The sequence below is a fragment of the Bubalus kerabau genome, chromosome 6 (genome assembly GCF_029407905.1).
Source record: "Bubalus kerabau isolate K-KA32 ecotype Philippines breed swamp buffalo chromosome 6, PCC_UOA_SB_1v2, whole genome shotgun sequence".
NCBI classification, from domain to species: domain Eukaryota; kingdom Metazoa; phylum Chordata; class Mammalia; order Artiodactyla; family Bovidae; genus Bubalus; species Bubalus kerabau.
The window spans coordinates 28,134,670-28,161,085 of record NC_073629.1 but is presented as its reverse complement, the minus strand read 5'-3'; the positions used below and the strand labels follow the sequence as shown (position 1 = coordinate 28,161,085).

At 46.4% G+C, this 26,416-nt stretch overlaps 1 protein-coding gene across 1 annotated transcript; it reads left to right on the top strand.

The window, feature by feature from the left end:
- Positions 1-568: 568 nt before the first annotated feature.
- On the top strand, positions 569-26,416 carry MAB21L3 (mab-21 like 3). The gene is given in 9 exon segments (XM_055587091.1): positions 569-602; positions 897-919; positions 1,446-1,544; positions 1,547-1,693; positions 11,080-11,220; positions 15,452-15,747; positions 20,552-20,726; positions 21,196-21,390; positions 25,724-26,416. Coding segments are annotated over 9 exon segments (1,344 nt in total). The 3' UTR covers positions 25,958-26,416.

The following is a 26,416-nucleotide window of genomic DNA, read 5'->3' as shown; positions in this document are numbered from 1 at the left end:
GAGAAGGCAAAGGAAGAAGATTCAGAAATATTTGGGCACATTTGCTATCAAAAGCAGGAGATTTAAAATTACAAATAGAAGAAAATGAAAAATCGAGTGAGAATTGAGGAGTGCTGGCTTTACCAGATGTATTAATATTAATAATCGGTGTACAGGTTCCCGCTCAGGGCTTCCCAGGTGGCCCTAGTGGTAAAGAACCTGCCTGCCAATACAGGAGACTAAGAGACAACCGTTCCATCCCTGGGTTGGGAAGATCCCCTGGAGGAGGGCATGGCAACCCACTCCAGTATTCATGCCTGGAGAATCCCATGGACAGAGCAATCTGGTGGGCTACAGTCCATGGGGTCTCAAAGAGTTGGACCCGGCTGAATTGACTTAGCATGCACGCACGCACACACAGATTCCCAGAGGTGAGCTGTAGAAGCTGGACAGAACACTGGGATTAGTGAGGTGGGTGGAGCACCTGGCGAGCAGCCTGAGCTCTGATGTGGCTTTCAGATGATGCCAAGTTCAGGAAATATATGCAAATGCTGTGGTTACAGAACATAGAGTGGCCCAGGCGTCCAGCATGGCTGCTGAGCACTCAGAGACAGCGCTCAGAGGTGGGTTTGGACAGACACTCGCCTTTGGAACATTGCTCCGAATAGAGCTGAGCTCCCAGAAGCACTGTAATTTCTTTAGATCATCCAATAGCTGACTCTGGTGTTTACCAAGTTCAGAGATCAAGCCATTTTGATTTTTTTTTTTTTTTCTGTAATAAAACTAGCCTCAGCCAGCCAGATTGGGAATTTGCTGCCTGAGCTGTTTTCCAACACGGTTTTGCTGGCAAAACCAGATGTGAGTGTTTCCTCAACTCCTGAGGGGCCTGTTTACACTGACTTTATTTTTACTGCTAGCTTTCTCGGGGGAAGGCCAGCAGGTGAGCAGAAGGATTCTTGTCCTGCCATTCCTGGGTATGCTTGTGCGTGTGTGTATCTCTGTGCTTGTGTCTGTGTGTGTCCATACCTGTGTGTGTGTATTTCCACGTGCAAATTGTTGTGTCCTGATCACTTGTTTGTAGACATAATGATGGTGCCGCTGGTTGTTTGGCAGTTTCCTATTTGTTTATTGTAAGGAAGGTAGATTCATTTGCAGGATTTTCTGGATGGGAGAGCAAGGAAACTATTTACTGTCAACAGGATTAGAACAAGGAGATATAAGATACCGAGCTCACAGAGGCAACTAGTGTCAGGATAAGAGCATAAACAGGTGGGAAGAAGCCACCTACAGGCATTTCTATCTTGAATGGAACCTTTGAGTATTTGAGTGGAAAATACAACTTGGAAAATTGCCCTTCGGTCAAAGCATATGTCAGTAGAGCTGAATAGAGTAAAATTAGGTTGGACTCAAGTTCAATTTCATCAACTCTCCTTCTTCAATTCTTTTCTGATTTTTATTTCCCAAAGATAAAAGACGGATGCTCACAATTTGGAAATAAGAACTTGAATGAAGAATTGAGAAGGTAAGTCTCTGGTCCACACACACATTTCCAGAGAAACTCAGCCCCCAGAGATTAACATCTCTGGGAAAGCCACACAACAAGCACTGTCTCCAATGACAGACAAACCGAGACGCTGCTGTTCTGCTCAGGATTGACCAGGAAGCCATGAAATCCCAGATGGAAGGAGACTTAGAAGATTGCCTGCTGAATAAGGTAAGGACAAATACCAGTCTCTTCCACATGCTCTCTCCCACTCCTCCTACCCCACCAACCTTGATGCAGAAAGGATTTCAGGCTGGTTCCAAAGATATAGAAAATGCCCCAAGACCATCACCCATAAGAGTGTTCAGGGATTTACCATATTTCAGTCCTGTCTTTGAGATTCCAGTGCAAGAGGTACCTTGGGTATATAATGTGGAACAGAGTTACAACTTGGCTGGAACTCTGGCTCCCCACTGATGCCTGGGTGCGTACAGGTATGCTAAATCACTTCAGTGGGGTCTCTGCGACCCCATGGACCCTCCAGGCTCCTCTGTCCATGGGATTCTCCAGGCAAGAATACTGGAGTGGGTTGCCGTGCCCTCCTCCAGGGGATCTTCCCAATCCAGGGATGGAACCCTTGCCTCTTAGTCTCCTGTATTGGCAGGCAGGTTCTTTACCACTAGCGCCACCTGGGAAGCCTGATGTCTGGGTGGTCATGAGCAAAGCACTTAACCTGTCTAAGCCTCAGTTTTTTCTCTGTAAAATGGGAGTGATCACAGGATCTTAGTGGGAGTCTTTGTAAAAGACTGAATAAGACAGCTTTTTGAAAACTGTAAAACTGCTAAATTAAAATATAAAGGTGATGGAGAGGGAAACCTGGTATGCTACAGTCCATGGGGTTGCAAAGTCAGACACAACTGAGTGACTGAACTAATTGACTATATTTTTAGTACACATGGATTAAGAACCAATTAAGTTCTTCTTTGTAGAGGCATAGGCTCTTAGGATATTAGAACTTGAAGGAACCATAAATATTATCTAATTTAAGCCTTTCTGTTTACAGATGAAGCTGCTAAGACAGCACCACCCTTGAATCTAAAACATTAAGAGTTAGAGATTAGTCTAGTGTTTTCATGCCTTTATAAGCTAACAAAGTAGAATTCATTATTATAGTGATAAATCAAGTTGATTTCTTAGCCAAATCCATTAAGAGAGATAAATAGGGGAAAAACTTATGATAATAAAAATTATAGCAAACAAAGTGATTTCTCCCTTTGGAGAATGTGTGTAACCTGGCATTTCCCCATGGTCCTGTGTGTTCTGAAAGAAAAAAGTTCAAATATTTTAGCCTAGCATTCAAATAATACTTTATCTTTCTACCTGCTTCCCTGCATCTTCAATCACAGAAATTCTAAACAAAAGCTCTCTGTGTTGACTCCAGCCTGTGCATGTGTTTTCTTTGGCCCACAGAGAATTTTTCAGATTTTTCAATTTTGTTATGAGCATTTCCAAATAGTGAGATTTTGCATAGAAAGTCAGACTTCCTTCCTCTCTGGAATAATAATAACAATAATAAATCAAACTATCTGTGGCATCACTTTTCCAGTCAGTGCCATGCAGGTGTTGAAACCAGGTCCTGGTTTTTCGCCTGGCAGCCATGGCCTGGAGTTGAGCGTCTGTCCTGCTGGAGGCTGTGGCACTGCTGAGCCTGACAGTCCCCCTCCCCAGCCCTCCCCCTCCCGTGTGTATCCACTATTCTGCCCCTACAGGTGGCTGGGTCTGACAGTCCTGTCCTAGAAGAACTGTGGCCCGAAAAGGTCTTGGGCTAAAACTCTCCCTCCACCACTCAGGGAGACATCCCCCTCTTCTTCATTTTTCTGGCTCATACTCATCCTTCAAACTCAGCTCTGAGTCCACCTTCTCATGAAAGATTAACCTGACGCCCCAACACAAAACATTTGTGCCTTTCTATGACTTCCCATCATAATCATCACTGATAATATTTATTTGGCCATCAATTGTATCTTAGTTCCTGACACCTTTCCTATTGTTATCTTGGTGGTGACTTAACTATATCATTGTATTCTGTAGAAGTTTCCAGAAAGAAGAACAGTGCTTTGGGTATCTTTATTCCCTCTTGACATTCACATAGGATCATTGCATGTATGTGGTTAGAAGTATCTTCAGGCCTCATTGAAGATAAGGTGAGATGAGTGTTAAAGGTGCTGGCAGGTTGAGGCCCCACTGTGTGTCATGTAAGCAACAACCGTATGATCCATGCACAGAAAGGAGCAGAGGCTCATGTGAATTCAACGTGTCCAAAGTCACAGAGTTAATGAAGGTGCTGAGGTTTCAACCTACTCTGTTATGCACCAAACTACGTTTCCTCTGCTAAACCCTCTATATCACCATAAACACACACAGCACAAAACACAGTGCCCAAAACACAGATCTGGATGTGGCCTGCTCAGTGCGAGAGACGTTTTGTGTTTGGGTGTCTTTAAGGGTGGCCCTGTCTCACCTGCAGATTTTGCACATAAGCCCAAAGCTAAAAGGAGGAAGTTCTCCATGCAGACAGGCAAATGTTTAACATCACAAGTGCTACACAGAGATTTGAACAGGGTGCTGGAGGGGAAGAGAGCACTGTGAGCTCTGATGGGAGAGGTCTTCCACAGAGTGAAGACAAAGCCTTAGCAGCACATGCTAAATGAGCCGAGTTTTAACAAGCGGAGAGGACTTCCAGCGCAGGGAACCCCATTCAAGCAGTTAGCATGGGTTTCATTCCCAGTCGCCTTGTCCTTGGGGAGGCAGAGTGGTGCAGTGGTTGTAAACAAGGACACTGCCTGGGTGTGGATTCCTGTGACTTGCCAACTCCCAGACCTTGGTAAATTACTTACACTTTCTGAACTTGTTTTCTCCTCTGTGAAATGAGGATTACCAGAGCATCCACCTTAAAGGATTATCCAGAGGCTCTAAGGATCTGTATGCGTGTTAGTCACTCAGTTGTGTCCAACTCTGTGACTCCATGGACTCGGGCCCATGAGACTCCTTTGTCTGTGGGACTTCCCAGGCCAGAATACTGGAGTAGGTTGCCAATTCCTCCTCCAGGGGATCTTCCTGACCCAGGGATCGAACCTGGGTCTCTTGCATTGCAGGCGGATTCTTTACATCTGAGCCACCAGGGAAGCCTCAAAGGAGCTAAGCCTTATAAAGTATCTTTTACACTGCAATGCCTTACCAGCCTCGCCTCTGCGGGTCTGCTGTGACTATAGCTTCTGCTATATATATGCATTGCAGATATCCTGTGGGGTCCAAGCATTTGGGTCATGGAAGAATTAGTCTAAAAAGATAGGGAATGTGATGTCTTATCTGTATGGATCACTGAATTTAAGTTTCCAGTCCTTTAAATTGTTAACCGCTGAAAGATAGAAACAGTGTCTGTCCCATGACCACCACTTTTTTTTTTTGAGGCGGGGGGTTATTCTGAGAGTTCGTTGTGGCACATAGGCTTCTCCAGTTGTGGCACATGAGTTTCATCGCCCTGAAACTTATGGGATCTTAGTTTCCTGACCAGGGATTGAACCCACATCCACTGCATCGGAAGGCAGATTCTTAATCACTGGACCACCAGAGGAGTCCCACACCACCACTTTTTAAAACTGATTATTGGAGTTAAGGCAATTCCAGAATTTAAAGTCTGACTTCCTGTTGTTTAGAAAGGCGTTCTCAGCCTTTTTCCCCCAACGGCACTCCTTGTGGATGACATTTGCACGGGCCACTTGCTCGTGGGTGTGGCCAGCCCTGTGTGGCATTTCTGTCACGCTATTTCTTACACCCCCTGCCTCTTTCAGGAAAGTGTGCGGGAATACAAGTGAGTCAGATTGATGTTGTTTTAAGGAATAAACTTGAATTGGCAATAATTTATATTTGAAACAGTAAACTGTTCACAGACTTGAGCTATTAATAGTAGCAAATGATGTGGGCCCACAACACGCCTGACGTTGCGCCTGGGGAGGTGGACACTCATGCGGGCGTGTAGACACACCCTGGAGGGCAGGAGGTCTACAGCAAATGGATGGCCAAACCTTGGAAGTGCCAACAGTCTCTGATGACTGCTTCTGTGTAAACGCTGCTTACAGTGATTGAATCTGCTTGCTAATGAGTGTGGCATAACTTTTCCAGTCAGTACTATGCAGGGGTTGAACTAGATAATCTAGTTCAACCACAGACACCTAGCATCTTGGGCCTGGTTAAATTATTATAATTCATTTTTGTTTTTGCTCTGTCGCATCCACCAATGCTCTCTTTAGAAATAAAATGTTTCTCTTTAGAAAGAGAAACACACCTTCGTGCATTAACCTAATCAGCAGAGAAAGTGGATGAAACTTAAACAGGTATCCGAGGTCAAATTTGGACTGAATGGGGGAATTCCCTGGTAGTTCAGTAGTTTGGACTTGGCGCTTTCTCTACTGGGGGTCAATCCCTGGGCAGGGAAATCCTGCAAGCTGTGTGGTACACAAAGGGGAAAAAAAAAGCTTGGACTGAATGAGCTTTGATCCATCTTCAGTTTGCTTCAAAGCTTTGCCATGAAATAAATGTAATGACAAGGCTGCTTTGAGGTTGCAATTGGTGTCTTAGCTTGCTTCCTGAAGTCTGAGAGCCATCAAAGGGATTCTGAGGTTGGGCTAACGACTGGTCTCTACTTGTGGTGGAGCCTCTTTCTTTCACCAAGATTGCTCCCTGTAAAGCTGCTTCCGGCCCCATTCCCTGCTTTTCTGCACCCTGAATTAGAATCTTCTTGTAATACCTCACTAAGCCATGGTCAGGACAAGCGAAGGGAAACAGCTGGGGTTTCTGGGTTGTGGTTTAGACCAGGGGTCTGCCACCTGTGGGACCGAGTGCCTGATGAGCTGAGGTGGAGCTGATGTAATAAGAATAGAAATAAAGTGCGCAATAAATGCAGCATGCTTGAATTATCCTGAAACCATCCCCTCTCCACCCCAAGTCTGTGGAAAAATTGTCTTCCACGAAACTGGTACCTCATGTCAAAAAGGCCGTGGACTGCTGGTTTAGAGGAATAATGAGTGAGAAATTATAGGTGTCTTCTAAGGAGTGTCTGAACTTGTCCTCACCAGTGAGAAAATTCTACCACCAAATGGTGGCATAATTTGTAGAAGAGATTCCCTATGGAGAACTGTTTCCAAGAGGCACCCCCCCCCACCACATACACTTTCTCTCAAGTTTTTATCAATTACAAATTATATAATAGTGTCAATATGGTCATAAATCTTCCATTAGTTTATTAACATGAGAAACAAATTATGTATGCAGATATATACTGGAGTAGACAGCTATTTCCTCCTCCAGGGGATCTTCCTGACCCACAGATTGAACCCACGTCTCCTGTGTCTCCTGCACTGCAGGCAGATTCTTTCCCCTCTGAGCCACCTGCGGAAGCCTTCCTATTGAGTCACCATTATGTCACTAACATTCAAGTTCTATGGACTCACATCAACGGAGTTGGAAGATCTGGGAAGTTAGCCTTAGTCCTTAACACATTCTGAGACCTTAACTATTTGAAATGACTATTTCCCAACCATTCTGACTGCAGTTTTCTATCTAGTTAGCCCTTGGATTACTTTTTCCTGCTATTCCTGATCAGACATCTGGCCGGTGAACTTGTCCAATATCTCTTAATCTCCCAAACTGACTTCATCCTTTCTCTGCCCAGGCTTGAAAACATGGCCCACCACTGACCCCCTTCCTCTCTCTTCTCCAGATGGTGCCAGCAAACTCTAATCTTTCTTTGTATTTATTTATTTTGACTGTGCTGGGTCTTCGCTGCTGTACAGGCTTTTCTCTAGTTGCAGGGGGTTACTCTTCACTGTGCTGTGTGGGCTTCTCACTGCAATGGCTTCTCTTGTTGTGGAGCACAGGCTCTAGGTGCATGGACTTCAGTATCTGAGGCACGTGGGGTGAGTAGCTGTGGTTTCCAGGCTCTAAACTGTAGGCTCAATAGTTGTGGATCACGGACTTAGTTGCTCTGTGGCATGTAGGATCTTCCTGGATCAGGGATTGATTGAACTAGAGTCTCCTGCACTGGCAGGCAAATTCTTTACCACTGAGCCACCAGGGAAGCCCAGTAAACTCTAATCTTAACCTCTCTACTGTCACCCATGGAGAGCTGAGGGATACTGGACAACCTCTTACAACCCAGCCCACTGTTAATCCACAGCCTCATGGACACACAGTGGAGTGTTGATACTGTCTGGAAACTTTGCCTGTCTACCATGCATGCATGAGTGCTCAGGCATGTCCAACTCTTTGTGACCCCATGGACTGTAGCTCACCGGGCTCCTCTGTCCATGGAATTTTCAAGAATACTAGAGTGGGTTGCCATTTCCTTTTCCAGAAGATCTTCCCAACCCAGGGAACAAACCCACATCGTTTGCATCCTCTGCATTGGGAGGCAGATTCTTTAGCACTGGCACCACTTGGGAAGCCCGGAACCTTTACACAAACCTCTGGAGACCCAAACAGCCCCTCATCTGTTAAAGAAGCTTCTGCCAAGGTCTGTTACCTAGAAGTCCCCTGCCCTCCTCGTCTCACCTCACTGTCAGTACACTGCCTTGTCTCTTGCTCTAGAAAGAAGACAGGCATCAGGCAGGAACTCTGCACCTTTATCCGCATCTGCACCCATCTTCCGTCCCTTCTGAAACACCAAGGCCAGCTCCTCAGCAGGTTTCTGGATTTCCACGACTCCTCCTGGCTGGGAAGCACTTGCCTGGGGGGTTTTGCTCTCTGCCTTCCTCCTTTTCCACTGGCTTTTTTCCTCTCAGCATTGAATCCGTGTGTCCTTTTGAAATAAACGTGTTGCTGTCCTTGTTCTTGTGTTTTCCTTCTCCAGCCAAGCTTCCCAGAGAAGTCGCTTGCTTCTGAGTTTACTCGCTCATCTCCCGTTCTCTTTAAACCCACTGCTGCCTGACTTAACGCACACTGTTTTCCCCAAACACGTCACTCTGGTTCTAGTTACCAAACTGTGGACATCTGGGGACCTTATCTCATTCAGCCACTAACTGTTGACCTTGTTTTTGACATTCTTCTTCCTTTTCTTTCAAGACCTCTCACTGTTTGTTCTCCCACCTCACCATCCTCCTCCAAGGTAACGTCTGCTCCAACAAAGTAGAAACAATTGGGTCTCTCTGCTTCTGCTCTTCAGGTTAGGTTTTCTCTTTCTAGAACAATCTTCATGCCCTTCTCTTTCCAGCTAACTGCTGCCAGCCTTTTAAGTTACAACTCTGACACACCAGGCTTCCAGGAAGGCCTCCAAACTAGAGGCAGCTTCCATTTTCTTTGCAGCCACACCATCCCGTGCAAACCTGTAGTTAGTGCTGTGCACGCATGTGCGCTCAGTCACTCTGTCGTGTCCAGCTCTTTTGAAACCCCGTGGACTATAGTCTGCCAGGCTCCTCTATCCATGGAATTTCCAGGCAAGAATCCTGGAGTGGGTTGCCATTTCCCACTCCTGGGATCTTCCTGACCCAGGGATTGAACCAGTGTCTCTTGGATCTCCTGCATTGGCAGGTGGATTTTTTACCACTATACCATCTGGGAAGCCTGTATTTAGCACTAGATGGCTATAATTTTAATTTCCAGTTTATTGGTCTGCTGTCAACCTCTTGACAGCACTTTATGCACAGAACTTGGCATAAAGTGGATGGTCAGCAAAAACTGGTCTAATAGAATTGAATCCCAACACGTGAGAGAAGTCCTACACTGGAGAGGACCCTTGATTATGCTTCTACAAACATTTGCCTTTAGTCTTGGCATGGCAAATGACCTTCCCCTCTCTACCTTCTCTCTTTCACTTACACACTCTGGAAGATGCAGAATCTTGGTAGTTTACAGATGCTCAAGAAAGCTACCCTTGGTTCCTTCTCCTATGGATGAATGTCGTGAGATGAACATATAGAGAGTTGTGGAATGTGCAGAGCCTGGCAGACTATAGTCCATGGGGTTGCAAAAGAGTCGGACACAACTTCTTGGTTGTGGCAAGAAGATGAAATTGGAAGCTAGTACAGGCCTGATCAGGGCTTCTTAGGTGGCACAGTGGTAAAGAAACACGCTGCCAATGCAGGAGATGCAAGAGATGCCAGTTCGATCCTGAGTTGGGAAGATCTCCTGGAGAAGGAAATGGCAACCCACTCCAGTATTCTTGCCTAGGAAATTCCATGGCTGGAGGAGCCTGGCGGGCTACAGTCCATGGGACAGCAAAGAGTCAGACATGACTGAGCACATGTGCGCATAGACCTGATATCACAGTTAAGGTCAGACCAGAACCGTGCTCCCCAGCATCTGTGAGGGAGATGCTTATCATATGTCAGCCTGTAGGTGCCTCCCACGTAAAGTAACAAAGAGCCCCTTCCAGTTCTTGGAGGCTTTCTGTGCAGAGTCAGAAGCAACATCATTGCATACCTTTTCTTATGAGTCTAGAAGCCAAAGGAGGGAGTGAACACAGGGGAGAAGGGAACCGTCATTTATTGATGACATACAGGAAGCAAGCTGCGCCACGTTCACATGCGTTAGACTGTTTCATATTCACCAACCTGGAGAGCAGGTATTATTATCCCATTTTCAAGTCTCACCACAGTTCATGAAACCCTGTGGGATAGCCTGTCCCTCACCACCTTCCAAGTTCATCTTCTTCACCCTCCTTCTTTTCTTGTCATGACAACAGCTTCCTTGCTGGCCCTTGAGCCTTGCTAAGCTGACTCCTGCTTTACGGGTCTTGGAATCTGCTTTCCCAAGCTATCATCAGGGCTCACTCCAATGTCACCTCCTTCCAGAAGCCTTCTCTGCCCACCCAGTCTAAAATAGCAGCCCCAGGACTTCCCTTGTGGTTCAGTAGTTAAGATCGTATACTTCCATTGCAGGGGGCACGGATTTGATCTCTGATCAGGGAATAAGATCCAACATGCCAGACAGCATGGCCAAAAAGTTAAAAAAAAAAAAAAAAAAAGTTGCTGTAGTTCAGTCGCTGAGTTCTGTCTGAGTCTTTTGTGACCTTATAGGACTATAGCCCATCAGGCTCCTCTGTCCATGGAATTTCCCAGGCAAGAATACTGGAGTGAGTTGCCATTTCCTTCTCCAAGGGGTCCTAAAATAGTAGACCCTTTATTCTCTAGTCCTTTCCCCTATTTTATTGCTCTTCTTGGGACTTATCATACCTGATCTTACATTATACATGTGTGTGTTTGGGTGTGTCTATATACATATATATATAGAGAGACATATATACATGTATCCTGTATTTTCAACTAGAGGGCAAGCATTTCTATCTTGTTTGCTGTTGTTTTGTCTACTGTCATGCCAAGGACCTAGACAGGCATCTACCATGTGGCAGGTTCTAGATCAATATTGAGAAATTCTCCTATTTCAGAAGAGAACACTGAGGCACCAGTGAGCATCATCAGATGTGAGTTCATCTCTCCTGGAGTTCTTGGGAAGGCAGGATTTTCTGAGCTGATTGCTTTGGTCCCCACCACCAAGCCCTGTCTCCTCCCTTCCCCAGGGCCTGATGCAGGTATAACCACCTTTGCTGATCCCTTCACATGCAGGTGGACTTGAGGCGCCAGTGGATTTCCCAGATGGTGGAAGAGGTGCAGAAAGTTGTCCATCACCTGACCACAGAAATAAGCTACCAAGACTTTCGATTTCAAGCCATCCCTTACTGTGACACGTACAATGAGAACATTAAGGTAAGCAGGTCACTTGGCTCTAAGTGCCCACCCAGTGAGCCAGGAAATGGGTGGGTAGTCTCAGTATGTGTCAGGCACTCACACCACTAAGAGTACCAATAAGGCTTCCTAGTATTTACCATCTGCACACTCATTGCATAGATGTTCCTGCAGTTGAGGTGACACATTCCTATGTAACAGATGATGAAAATGGAAGCTTGGAGAAGTCAAAGGACTTGATCAAGGCTTTTAGACATTAAAGCTAGAATTCCACCCAGGGCTTCTGATCCCAAAGCAAGTCCTAGTGTACCGATTAAAGTTCAGTGAAGCACACATTCATTTATTAAGCACCCACGCAATAGACCAGGCACTGCGTAGAGAGAGGACTCAGGGCATTGATGAGAAAAATAGTTGAAAGTGATAGTCGATGGGCTACAGGTCGGAGAAGAAAGAAAGTAGAAGAGGTGACCCTTAGAGATTGCAGGTGCCTCCTGGCAACCCAGTCCCTGCTGAGGAGTCCCACAGAACTGTGAGCCCCAGGCCCCTTGTGTGACAACCAGCACTCATGCGGCATTGCAGTGTGCCCAGAGCTAGGCTCACAGAGATCACACCCAAACCTGCATGCAGCCTAGTAGAAGGGACATTATGGTTGGCTCCCTTTTAGAGATGAGAGAAACGAGGCTCTGAATCTTTCTGAATCCCTGTGCTTCCCCCTCCCCCCGCACCGCTTTTAAAAATTTTATGTATTTCTGGCTATGCTGGGTCTTTGTTGCTGCTCAGGCTCTTCTCTACTTGCGGCGAGCAGGGGCTACTGTCTAGTTGCAGTGCAAGGGCTTATTGCAATGGCTTCTCTTGTTGTGCAGCGCAGGCTCCAGGGAGTGAGGGCTTCAGTAGTTGCGGCATGTGGGCTCTAGAGTACTGGCTCAATAGTTGTGGCCAATGAGCCTAGTTGTTCCACAGCATTTGGATCTTCCTGGATCAGGAATCAAACCCGTGTCTCCTGTATTGACAGATGGATTCTTACCACTGAGCCACCAGGGAAGCCCGCCATACTCCTACATTTTGTTTTTCTTATAACACATAAGAATTAAAGAGTTATATTATACTTTAATGTAAGTGAAAGTCGTTCAGTCATGTCCGAATCTTTGCAACCCCATGGACTATACAGTCCATGGAATTCTCCAGGCCAAAATACTGGATGGGTAGCCATTCCTTTCTCCAGGGATCTTCCCAACCCAGGGATCAAACCCAGGTCCCACATTGCAGGCGGATTCTTTACCAGCTGAGCCACGAGGGAAGCCTTAATATAAGTAGTAAACTTATACGTACACATGCCCCAGCTCTCACATAAGACCGTGAGCTCCTTGTTTATAAGGATCATGTCTCTTGCTTGTTCCCTTCATAGTACCCAGCATGGTGGGTGGCCCATGGTAGACATTCAGCTTCTGCTGAATGAATAAGTAAGCAAAAGAATTACTACCTGAATGAAAAACCATTGCTCTGCTAAGTTGCTTCAGTTGTATCCAACTCTTTGCGACCCCATGAACTGTAGCCAACCAGGCCCGTCTGTCCGTGGGATTCTCCAGGCAAGAATACTGAAGTGGGTTGCCATGCCCGCCTCCAGGGGATCTTCCTGGCCCATAGATCGAACCCAAGTCTCTTATGTCTCCTGCGTTGGCAGGTGGGTTCTTTACCACTAGCGCCACCTGGGAAGTCAGTCCAGTACATTTCAAGTTTGGTGGGTACAAGGACCACCCACAAGATTCTGGGACTTGTGGATTTGGGGACAGTATCAGCTTTTAGGAAATTTACCCCAGGATGATAATTATAAAGTTATATTGGATCTTGGGACGTCAGAACATCATCTGCCCACCTCTACCACCCTGCCAACCTAAACAGGACAAATATAGACCAGTGACTACGAATAGAAACATAACATCACTTTTTCTAGAACTATATCTGGGGAAATTTCCTGCTGTTGTCTCACTTAGAAGTCATAACTTAAAATACATCTTGCATTTATATACATCATGTCCTATATAATACATTAAGTTTTGAAAAAAATAGTTACAGTGGGGCATATAAATACGCTTTTATTTTCTCTTGGATCAAATTCAATAAGGATGTATTAAGCACCATTTATGTGACTAATAACATGATACTTGGGTTTTTGGATTCCCATGCAAGTGGGTTCAAAAAAATGTATAGATTTTGAATGTCATAGTTTAGGTCCCCCCCTTGTTTTAATCCTACCACATTTCAATGGATACCAGAAGTCATGTGGACCTGTTACTGAATCGTGGGGTCTGGCTGCTCACCAGTCAAAAGCCAATAAACAGGCCACATTGGTGGAAAGAAAAGTTTATTTCAGGTTCGGTGACTGGTGGGGGAGGGAGGGCGTCTGTCCAAAGGCCGACTCCCCACCTGACAATCAGGGGCAAGAGCTTTTATAGACAGGGAGGGGGCTACTTGCAAAAGCAGCCCAGTCATCTCAGACAGTCATCTTCAGATTGGTCCTCGGTGGTCTGACCAGCATCACCTTGGCTGTTTTAGGTACAGTTAATCTTCAGTTGCAGGGTCAGTTTGTTTCCGTTTCTTTGAGACCCATTCTCGGAACTGAGGCAGCTTATGTCATGGCTACAGTCTGGTCATTGTGTAGTTAACTTCTCCAGCTGGCGGGGGTTTCAGTATCTGTAAGACATCTCAAGGATATGGCTCAGAATATTAACGACAGCCCCTGAGGAGGAACTAAAGGTCCTTGACCATGCTTCATGACTACATTATTATTATTTCATCTCCTTTGACTGTTTTCCTTTGTTTCCACGTGTTCTCACTTCTCTGATTAAACTTATTCTTTGACTAAAGTTTTCCACAGACAAAAGGCAGGCAGAGGACATGGGGGTGGGGCAAGGACCATAGGTTCCTGCTCCATTTCAGACCCGTCATCTCAAGAATCAAACTACTGTTCCCTGAGAATGAGGAAGATTCGGTTGCTGCTGATTTCAGTGTTCACCCCTGAATTCTCACCGACAGGTCCCTGGGCAAAAGTTATCCAGTTCCATTGTCAGAACTTTCCATGGAAAGGCGGTAGCTCCAGTGTATAACTGAGTGATGGGAAAACATACAGGGTGGAGCGGGCTGCTGTGTGATGTGGTTAAGTATCATTTCCCTTTGGTGGTACCGCACCATTTACCATCGTGGTAAATGCCTCTTGGACTATTGGCGTGACAGCTGCTCACCTGGTTCTTGTAAAAATAGAGTTAAGTCGATTCTTAGTGTTCACCTTTTTTCCCATTTAACTTAGAATCATCTCAGTAACTCCCATTGTCTCAACAAAAAGGTTTTCATTTCTGTGACTCTGTAAGGATTAGTCATTAAAACTGTGGATCATCAGTCCTCTCCACCCCTTCCCACCCTTAATTTATTATCAGATCTTTCATCCATCCCAGGTCATTCATTCTTTTTTTTATTATTATTTCTTTATTTGACTGCATCAGGTCTTGGTTGTGGCACGTGGGTTCTTTAGTTGCAGCATGCAAGCTCTTAGTTACAACATGAGGGATCTAGTTCCCCGTTCAGGGATTGAATCTGGGCCCCCTGCATTGTGAGCACAGAGTCTTAGCCACTGGACCACCAGGGAAGTCTCCCCAGGTCATTCATTCTTGACCAAGAACCAGCTCAGGAGAGAAAATTAACCACTGAATGAACAATCAGAACATCCAAGGTCAGGATCCAGCTCTGCCACTGACTGGCTGTGTGTCCGTGGGGAGACTTTGAACCCCTCCGAGCCTCAGGCTCCTCATTTGGTCAGTGTTAGCAAAGCCCAACTCGTGTGGGACTGTGAACACGACAGAGGCAAACGCACGAGCATTGGAGTGCTTGGTATGTGCAGAATGCAGTGACTGCTAGCTCCCTTCCCTGCTTCTTCTCCCCTACCCCAACCCCACCCCAAACGGCAGGTGCCTCTAGAGTTCTGGGTCCACTTCACTCTTTTTCTTGCAGATCCATGAAACCCAGGCCTCACTGAGTTAATTTCTTTGCCCGAAGCATTACAATGGGCTAGTGGCACAACAGAGATGGAATCCTCTGCCGACAGGCGGGCAGGTGGGCACGGTTCTGTCCTCCTTGTCACACTGCTGAGGGTTGAGTGGTTCACTGAGTGGCCTGGGTCAGCAGGGCGGCTCCCCCAGGGCTTCCGTCGCCTCCCGAGTCTACGGGCTGACACCCCCACTCTCCCCTTTGCTGACCCCAGGTCTTGGCTCCCACCCAGTTCCTCATCACAGTCCCGATGAGAGGCCTGGCCGGGTACAGGGAGGCCCGGCAGCAGCGCTGGCGCTACTACAGCCTGAAGGGCACCCGTCTGCCCTGCCCCCTGCAGGACCCAGAGGGCCTGCAGCAGTGGCTGGGGGTGGAGCAGTTTCTGAAGAGCCCCGGGCAGTGGCACGAGGCAGACGTGAACATCGAGGGAGACATTGTGCCCGCCAAGGTCCTCCAGGTGTTCCGGAAACTGGTCGAAAACGCGATTGAGACCTGTCACCTGTCAGGTGAGCCAGTCGGGGAGCGTACAAGGAAAGTGTCTGGCATTTCTGTTTTGCTCTAAAAACAAAAGTGTCCTCTGCTTGGGTGTTTCCTGAAGCTCACGCCCCTACATTGAGGATAAAATCATGTGCTTTTTACATCTGCCTAATCCTCATTACATGAATTAGCTCTTTTTTTCTTTTCCCCCTGGTGTGACACACAGAATGGAATTCAAACTCACAACACATGTTCGTGGCCTCAAGTGGATTACTGCCCTGGCACAGATAAGGCAGTCTTTGGGTTATGCACCCTTTCCAAGACGTTAGCTTCAAAACCTGAGTATTCTCATGAACAAGCAAATTCCTCATAAAGCTCAGATCTTTGTTATTAGCACATTTTCACCACAACACCCTCCAACTGACTGCCGTACTCCTCCAGTGTTCTGGGGCAGCACCCTGGGGAAACGCTGACTTAACAGCAGAACACAAAAGCCAGAAGCTATAAGGAGCCGATTATGTTTGACAACCACAGGAGCTTTTCTTTTTCCTTTTTTTTATTGAAGTATAGTTGATTTACAATGTTGTGTTAGTTTCAGGTATACAGCAATATGATTCAGTTATAGATATATATGTGTCTTTTCTCTTTCCGATTCTTTTCCCTTATAGGGCACTACAAAATATTGAGTATAGTTCCCTGTACTATGCAGTAGGTCTTTGTTGGCTATCTTATTTTTTAGTGTGTGTAGCGGAGTTTTATTAAAGTATGAAAAGGGACATAGAAAGCTTCTGACATAGACATCAGAAGGGGGACAGAGAGTGCCCCCCCGGTTATCTATTTTTTATATAGTAGTGTGTATATGCTAATCCCAAACTCCTAATTTATCCCTCTGTCTGCCCCTTTCATCTTTGGTAACCGTAAGTTTCTTTTCTATGTCTATAGTTTTATTTTTGTTTTGTAAATAAGTTGATTTGTATGCTTTTTTTTTTAGATTTCACATACAAGTGATATCATATCTTTTCCTTTCTGACTTTAGTATAATAATCTCTTTTTTATGGATGACTAATATTTCATTTGAAGAAGGCAATGGCACCCCACTCCAGTACTCTTGCCTGGAAAATCCCATGGACGGAGGAGCCTGGTGGGCTGCAGTCCATCGGGTCTTGAGGAGTCGGACACGACTGAGCAACATCACTTTCACTTTTCACTTTCCTGCATTGGAGAAGGAAATGGCAACCCACTCCAGTGTTCTTGCTTGGAGAATCCCAGGGATGACGAAGCCTGGTGGGCTGCCGTCTATGGGGTCGCACAGAGTCGAACACGACTGAAGCGACTTAGCAGCAGCAGCAGCAGCAATATTTCATTGTATATATAGACACATAGACATATATATACATCTTCATTATCCATTCATCTGTTGATGGACATTTAGGTTGCTTCCATGTCTTGGCGATTGTAAATAATGCTGCAATGAAATTTGGTGTGCATGGATTTTTTTGAATTACAGTTTTCTCACAACCCCCAAATTCTAAGCTATAGTCCATGGGATTTTCCAGGCAAGAGTACTGGAGTAGGGTGCCATTGCCTTCTCCCATGTATTATTCTAGGAAGTGTAAATTGCTGTCCCCCCCTTTTTAAAAGAGTTTTTATATTTGTAATGTGCTTACTTGGCAATTCAACAATTCCAGTTCTAAAATACATTCCTACAGATACACAAAGTAATAGGCACAAAGATATCCAGTGAAATAGGCTTGGTAACAGTAAGTAGTCAGAAATCATCTGATGGCTAACAAAGGAACACTGACTACATAAATTATGCTACATCTGCCTAGTGGACTTTTAAGCAGCTTTTAAAAATAATAAAGTTTGTCAATATGAGACTGGGGACTCAACATCTGTCTAGGCAACATTATTCATGCTCTATGAGTGTCCTGGGGTATGTTTCTCCAGGAAGACTTATGTTTGATTTTTCCTGGTACTCCCAGAAGTTCCACCTTACCTGGATGATTTGGGGATGGAAACATTCAGGCCCTAAACACAGGAGGGTGACTAATGCCTTTGAAATTCTAGGGAGGAGGGAAAATCTTGCTTTTTGTTGCTGTTGCGTTTTATATTGAATCAACTACCCAGAGCCCACAAGAAAAATCTATTTCTGTTAGTTCCTAATTTTCCTCAAGATACAGCTTTTCCTGACCCCAGGCTTGTGAGGCTTACCACCTAGCCTTGGCCCATTAGACCCCCTCTCTGCCTCTCTGTGCTGTTTCTATACACAGAAGCTATAAGTATCAAGGGTTAATGCCATCAGGGTATTTTAGCAATTCTCCCACTTAGTACTTTCCTAAATAGATGTTCTTGCTTCATTGCTAGTTTCATATGAGTCTCCTGCTTTCTAGCAGTCTCTTTCCTTACTTGCAAATAATGTTTCTAAACTTTTATATGTCTTAGAGGCCATGGGTTTGGAAATCTCCAATCCAATATATGACTTTAATGGAAATCCCTCCTTTAATTTCCCTTTTAAAATACTTAGTTGACTTTGGCATTTTGCATGTATTTCTCACTAATGGAGAGAAATTAGGATTAAAAAAAGAATGTGGTGTGTGTGTATACACACAGAATTATGAAAAATTCCCGTGCAACATCAGTTCAGTCGCTCAGTCATGTTCGACTCTTTGCGACCCCATGGACTGCAGCACACCAGGCCTCCCTGTCCATCACCAACTCCCGGAGTTTACCCAAACTCATATCCATTGAGTTGGTGATGCCATCCAACCATCCCATCCTCTGTCATCCCCTTCTCCTCCCACCTTCAATCTTTCCTAGCATGAGTCTTTTCAAATGAGTCAGCTCTTCGCATCAGGTGGCCAAAGTATTGGAGTTTCAGCTTCAGCAACAGTCCTTCCAATGAATATTCAGGACTGATTTCCATCTGTGCAACATAGTTAAGTGAAAAGCCAAACTGCTGAACAATATGAAACTCCATTTGTGTAGAAAGCAAAGGATTTGCATGTACTTTTGCTTGTCTAGACAGAATAGTTCTGAAAGATTCTGTAATGGAGATAGTTCATGTTGAATGGTTTTTACAATGTAGAGGATGCTTTCATGGATTATTTAATTTAATACTATTGGCAATCCTGTTAGAGTTAGGATCATTTTTCTAACTGTTCTACAAACAAGAAACTGAGATTTAGAGAGATCAAGTAATAGGCCGAATTTCACACACCAAATAAGCAGAGCTGCAGAAGCCAGGTGTGGACTAGGCAGGCTGGAGCTAATACGTTTGCTTACCTCCTCATTCTGCACTCAACACTGTTAATAGTGAAAGTGCAAATAAGAGATTCAAACTGGGCCAGGTTGATGAGGTGCTTTCAGTAAATAATGCTGAAGTGCCAGACGTTGTCATGTTCCTGTCTGGGCAGCTCTGATGAGATACAGACAATAAGCTGTTTATCACACCCCAGTCAAGGAGAGGAGTGTTTTCCTTTTGAACAACCTAACACAATTAATGAATGAGTTTTCATTTCCTTCTTTGAGCAAGGAAAAACAAAATAATAGATTTCGATTCAGGATGGCTCATCCTTATCTATAATGAAGGCAAGTTCAGTTCAGTTCAGTCGCTCAGTCGTGTCCGACTCCTTGCGACCCCATGAATCACAGCACGCCAGGCCTCCCTGTCCATCACCAACTCCCGGAGTTCACTCAGACTCACGTCCATCGAGTCGGTGATGCCATCCAGCCATCTCATCCTCTGTCGTCCCCTTCTCCTCCTGCCCCTAATCTGATGTCCCAGCATCAGAACCTTTTCCAAAGAGTCAATAATGAAGGCAAGCAAACAGACAAACAAAAAAACTACTGTGTATCTTTTGAAAGAAAGGGGAAACAGATTAGAAATGAATTCTAGTCTATCAACTGGAAAATGTCCCCAGACCCATTCCTTTTCTCTCCCTCTCTTTGCTTGGTTGGAAAAGACAATGAGAGCTTCTTTCTGTCCATTTGACCCTTTCAGCCAGTGGCCATGACACACTTGGAAGTACTTTATGATTACAAGGCTTACGGTGATAAATCCCTCCAAAAGTGGGCTAGTTAATGGGTGGTGGGAACAAATACCATCCCTGAGACTGGAACTTGGTTAAGAGACAGGTTAAGCTGAACTCCACCAAAGGCAAATGAATAAGTCAGGGGTCTGAGGCTATCCTAAATGTGGTTGGACACCTGGGTTATAGAAAAATGCTTGGGTTTCATCTTATAGTAGCAAAAACTATTTCTTTTCCTTGTATACTATGTCTCGGTTGAGCCTTCTGGAAAGAGTCAACTGCTTTTTTAGAAAAGGTACAGTAAAACCTTGTGGGGAGAGGATGAAGGAGAAAAGAAAACCCCACCAACAGTGAGATTTTCTAGCAATGCTTCTATCAGTATTTACTTAGCTAACTGTCTCATGTTGACATAAACGTGGGCTTCCCTGGTGGCTCAGATGGGAAAGAATCTGCCTGCAATGTAGGAGATGTGGGTTCGACCCCGGGGTCAGGAAGATTGCCCGGAGAAGGGAACAGCAATCCACTGCAATATTCTTGCCTGGAGAATCCCAGAGGAGCCTAGTGGGCTACAGTCCATGGGGTTGTGCAGAGTCAGACACGACTAAATGACGAACACTTTCACCTAAGTGTTTTTGAACACTTTGACCTAAACATGCCACCTTGGGGGTGCTAATGAAATTCTGAAAGTTGCTCCACCAGTTACCAGGGGCTGGCCCAAGCCACACCTCACAAATTCCTTCTTCAAACGCTGGTATCGAACCATTATTTGTCTTCTCATTGTCTGTCTGTCATTTACCACCAGACAGGGTCCGCATGCTAATGGACCACCTTGTAGTTCGAGTTGTTGTGGAAACCTCTGCAGGCCAGGTGGAACTACAGCTGACCCCCTCAGTGGACATCCCCACCGCCTGGTCCAAGAAAGCCCAGTGGCCTTCGTGTCTGAAGCGCTGGCCTTCTCCAGAGACAGTGCAGTGCATCAAGGTATCATCCTGCAGGGTCCCGGCTCACTAGAGGCGCTCTCAGCTTAACCACCCAGGGCATCATTGGCCGCCATCCAGCTTCGGAAGGATAACTGAGATTTCACTAGATCCCCAGAACCTGCAGGGGCACCTGGGAACCTGCTACAAATGCAGATTCCTGGGCCCGGCTCTGGGCCTGCTGAAGAGACCTGCGAGGCAGGGCCCAGAATTCTGTGTTCTCAGGAGGCCTCCAGGTGATCCTGGGGCAGGCTCAAGTCGGAGAACCACTGCCCGAGACAAAGTGGGCACAGCCTTCCCCGTGAACTGCCCACGTGCAAGGGGCTGGCCCAGAGGCTCCCTCAGTGTCCCCACGTGGGCCGAGCTGCCTGCCCACTGGCAGGGCCCCCATCCTAGTGGGCTGCTTCGGAGATGGCTTTCTCCCGGACCAGCCCCACCCTTCTCACTTCCCGCGGTGTTTCTCTCCCTCCCAGTCATTCGGGTTCAGCTTGCTGGCCTGTTCAAGCTATCACTGGCAGCTGAGCTTCTTGCGGGCGGAGCAGGTGCTGCTGGAGCAGCTGGATGAGGACGGGGGCTGCCGCCGGAAGTGCTTTCAGGCCCTGAGGCAGATGAAGGAGGACGTCTGGTGTCCGGGGACACGGCCTGTGATCACGTCCTACCACCTGCAGGTGAGGGGCGGCCCCAGCGCAGAGGGGCTGGGGCGGGGTGGGTCTCTCTGCAGTGTGTGTGTGTGTGTGTGTGTGTGTGTGTGTAGAAACAACCCCGCTGCGTGCCCACAGCAGCCCTGCCCAGGGTTCCCGTCTTCTCCTCTTTCCGCCTCCTCCCTTCCTTCTTCCGGTTCCCCTCTTCTCTTACTCCCTTTCAGTATTGCCTTCTCTGTCTCCCTCCCTCTCTCTCTCTCCCCCTATTTCACTCAACAAACCAACCCAAGTGCCCACTGTGTGCCAGCAACCCTGCTGAGATTCAGAAATGAATTATAGCATGCGTTCTCTACCCCGGAGAAGTCTACAGGCTGGTGAGATCTTGTGAGCTGCTCAGACCTCAGGTGGATTCACATTTTCCTCATGTGCATGCACACACACACCCACACTTTGTGCAGAGGAGGAAACCAGGAAATGCTGGGGTTACCCCCACGAACATGGCAGCAAACCTGAACTTCCAGGTTACACATCACCTGGCAAGGATTTTTTTTTAACTTTAATTTTATTTAATTATTTATTTATTTTTGACGGCCGTGGGTTTTTGTTGCTGCACATGGCCTTTCTCTCGTTCTGGTGAGCCGGAGCGATTCTTCTCACTGCAGTGGCTTCTCTTGTTGAGGAGCAGAGGCTCTAGGGCACGGGCTCAGTAGTTGTGGTGCTTGGGCTTAGTTACTGTGAAGCATATGGAATCTTCCCAGATCAGGGATCAAACCCATGTCCCCTGTATTGGCAGGCAGATTCTTTACCACTGGACCACCAGGAAGGTCCCCGGCAAGGATTTAGCATTAGACTGCTATGAATGCATTCACTCATTCACTCACTCATTCATTCACCCAGCAAATGTTTCTTGAGATGTCTGTGGGCCAGTCACCTGGCCCCTGCACCTGCTGTGTGCTCTAAACATGGAGGTGCAAGCTGAGCAAACACGACGTGGTCTTGCTCTTGTGTAGCTTGTGGTCTAGCAAGGGAGACAGATGTTGGTCAACAGTCTACAGGTGCACGTGGAATTGTGCCACGTGGGGAATACTGGGAAGGAGAGGAGCATTGCTCTAAGAGGATGCAGGGCAGGAGAACCTGACCTGGACTCAGGAATCAGGGCCTCACCCCGGGGAGAGGGCTTTTGATCACACTCTCAACTCCTCATTCTCAAAGTTCCAACCACACTTGGTGAACTGGACACTCCTGTAATACCATGTGCATCACACTGAGAGTGGAGGTGTCTGACTCTTACAGACAGCACAGCCCCAGCCCCGCTGTTACCCATCTCAGAGCATCAGCCCCTCTCCCTGACCTTCTGCATGGGAAAGCGCAGGTTTCTGGGGTGTGCTGTGCCCTTCTGCACGCTCCTGTCTGTGCCCCGTCTCATCCAGTGGATGCCTGTTTTCTAGTCCTGTGTTACTCTTTCACTCCTAACACAAGCTATTGAAGGGCAGCTAGTACCAAACCCTTTGTATCTCTCCCAATGCTTCGTACATAGTAATTGCTCAGTAAATACTTGCTGATCATGGTCATGAATGACCTTACATTTCACCCCTCTTTTCCCCCTGCAGAATCACTAGTTTTTGCTTTGCTTTCTGTCTTTTCTGATAACCTGTTCTCCCTGTCCTGCCTGAGAATCTGTTAACATCTCATTTGCACATATAGCGAGGCCTTCCTCTTCTGGTTCAGCATTCTTAAAGTGTCCCCAAGCATGTCCCCCTAAAAACATACACCTATTCTCCTGGATCGAGGATGCATATTTTCTGAAGGTAGTCTAATTCATTTGGGGGGGTTAGCTTCTTTCTTACATAGCTTTCCACAGACCACGCTAGGAAGAGTCAGCTGAGAAGGAAACCCTTGGCTATCTCATATCACATCTCATACTCTTAACTAACCACTGACTTCATTGCTCCACAATCAGGCTGAATAGAAATGCTTTAAGTAGCATGAGTGTTTTAGGAAGATTGAATAGGGCTACCATGGGTCTTCCTACCCTTGACTGCTCTCAAAGCTATATTCCAGCCAGGATTTACTTGTATTCCAGTGACTTCTAGCTCATCTAGAGGATTTCAGGGAAACTCCTTAAATGTCTTCCATTTTAGTCTTCCTTAGCCCACCTGCATGGCATAATAAAATTGAACATTCTTAAGAGTGGGCATTTAAAAGGGGGAGGGGTTGTTTGTTGAGAAATCAAAACAGTACTGACTGCCTTTTCCTCTCGTCTTTCACTCTTGCTCCAAGGGCAGAATTCTCTCACGTGCAGACACTGGGATGGAGTTGGCTGATGGCAATGTGCTATTAAACACCACCCTGGGTGATGGCTTGAGTGTGTAGGATTCTTGCCAAGGCTTTAGTCCGGGGAAATTCGAAGAGACTGGGTTGCAAAACAGCATCAGGAAGGATGTACCAGTCGTGGTCACCTCCTAGAAGGTTGTTACATCCTTCCCAAAGAGGCTTCCCCCACTAACAATATTTTTTTAATTGGGTTTTTAACTTTTTTTTGGTCTTGCCTTACATCATGTAGAATGTTAATTCCCTGACCAGGGATCAAACACTTGCCCCCTGCATTGGAAGCATAGAGCCTTAACCAATGGACCACCAGAGAAGTCCCTCCCCCATAGCAATTTCATGTGAAGAAAGAACTTATCTTTCATTGGCTTATTTATGCTTAAACCTGCTCAAAGGCACAGAGGCTTGCTTATAATAGGCTTAAGTGCTTCTGTTTGCTTAGGGAGATAAAAGCTTAACTACAAGAGGAATTAAAACATGTTTTTGTATCTGGGTTATCTTGACTAGCATGAAATTATCTCCAACTCATTTACTCAAAACAATGTCCTCTAAATCAAAACACACTCAGGATCTTGCTGTGAACCTAAAACGGCTCTTTTACTTTTTAGTAAAGACTATATTTTAAAAGTACTCAGTATCTAAACCCAAACATTAATTCATTATTTCACTCAGTCAAAAAATGTTTACTAACTACCTCTCATGGGCCAGTCCCTCTGCTGAACGCTAGTAACATGAGTGTGAATACAAATAGGTCTTGTTCTCCACTCACATGGAGTTTGCTGTCTAGCTGTTGTTTAGTCACTAGTCATGTCCTACACTTTGTGACCCCATGGCCTGTAGCCCACCAGGCTCCTCTGTCCATGGGATTTTCCAGGCCAGAACACTGGAGCGGGTTGCCATTTCCTTCTCCAGGAGCTCTTCCCAACCCTGGGGTCGAGCCCACGGTCTCCTGCATCTCCTGTATTGGCAGGTGGATTCTTTACCCCTGAGCCACCTGGGAAGCCCTTGCCATCTAGTGATACACATAAATACACAGGAAAACGACCACTACTGTCATCGTTGCTGCTGAAATGATGAGAATGTGATGAATAAATGTGATGAAGAGAGTGTCATAGGGAAGTCTAAGCTGAAGGATGGGTTTCCTGGACAAGTCGGGAAGGAAGAATGCTCCATAGGGAAGAAGTGGGTTGGGCAAGGCCCTGTGATAGACGAGAGCATGAAATGAGGCCAGCGTGGATAGAAGGAGAGAGAGAGAGGGAGAGCACAGGGTGAGACCGGAAAAGAGAGGAGGGGCCAAGCTTTGTCAACCAAACCATGCTAACAGTTGTATTTTTTAATTAACAAGTAATGGGAAGACTTTGAAGTATTTTAGACAAGAAGAAACATAGATTGATATTTCAAAAAGATCACGATGGCTATGATATGGATGGCAATAGATAGGATGGTGCCTAGAAGAGGTGCAGGCTGTGTCAGGGGATGATATTATCAGTGATGAAGGTAAGTGGGTGGATTGAGAAATACACAGGCAGGAGGATTGGCAGGACTTGATAGGAGGTGGTAAGGGATCTTGCATAATAGCCTGAATGAACAGCCCTGGAAGCACACCAGGTACATTCGGGAGGGCCAGGAGTTCAGTTTGGACCTGTTATTGTTTTTGTTCAGTTGCTAAGTCATATCCAGCTCTTTGTGACCCTATGGACTGTAGCATGCCAGGCTCCTCTGTCTTCCACTATCTCTCAGAGTTTGCTCAAATTCATGTCCACTGAGTTGGTGGTACCATCTAACCATCTCATCCCCATATGGACTGAGATGACTTTCAGATGGCCAAGTGATACCAGGTAAGGAAGTCAGAGGAGAAAGTACCAAAGAGGCAGGGAAACCAGGCAGAGGAGGCTGGGGATCCTGAATCCACGGTTAGAACCCTGGGGCTCCTGTCTCCTCCTCCCAAGGCCACGTGAGCTCAGGAACACTCCTGAGGACACCCTCCTCAGTGGCCCAGGACGATGTCAGACACCACCTCTTGCTTCCGCAGATGGTGCTCTTCTGGACTTGTGAGAAGTACCCCTATCCCAAGGACTGGCAGGTCTTCAGCAGGGGGTTCCTGCGCCTGGTGAGGAAGCTGCACAAGTGTGTGAGTCAGCGCTTCCTCAAGCATTACTTCGTGCGGAAGAGCAACCTCCTGCAATATGCCAGTTCCTGCGAGCTGGACGCCCTGGCCCAGACGTTGGCCTTCTTCCTGAAGGACCCCCAGATCAGCCTGCCCTGATGCTGCCTGGCCTGGGACATTCTTGGACATTTCATTCAAGCTTGACCTCACTGTCCATGGATGGTTCCTCAGTCAAATGCTAGGATCCTGTCTGGGAGAGAAGCCACAGATGGCAGTTTAAATTACATCTACCCAGCAGCATTTCAGCGGGGGAACTTCTGCCCCATGATGTCTGGTCCACGCTCCCTGCAACCAAGCAAGCCTTTCTGGCCCACTAGCTACCTCTTCTGGGGATGGCTCTCATTGGGCTTCCCTGAGCCATAGATTCTGAACTGATGATGGTTCTGAATTTATTTTCCCTGACTCAGGCTCTGATTGTCTGATGGGGAGGATGTAGAATGAGAACCCCTGAAAGGCCAGGCATCATCCTGCTTCCCAGGAGTGGTTCTCCAGCCCACTGAGCACAGGCTCATGATTTTGCATTTGTTAAATGGGACTATCCCTTTGCCTCCCCCAGGG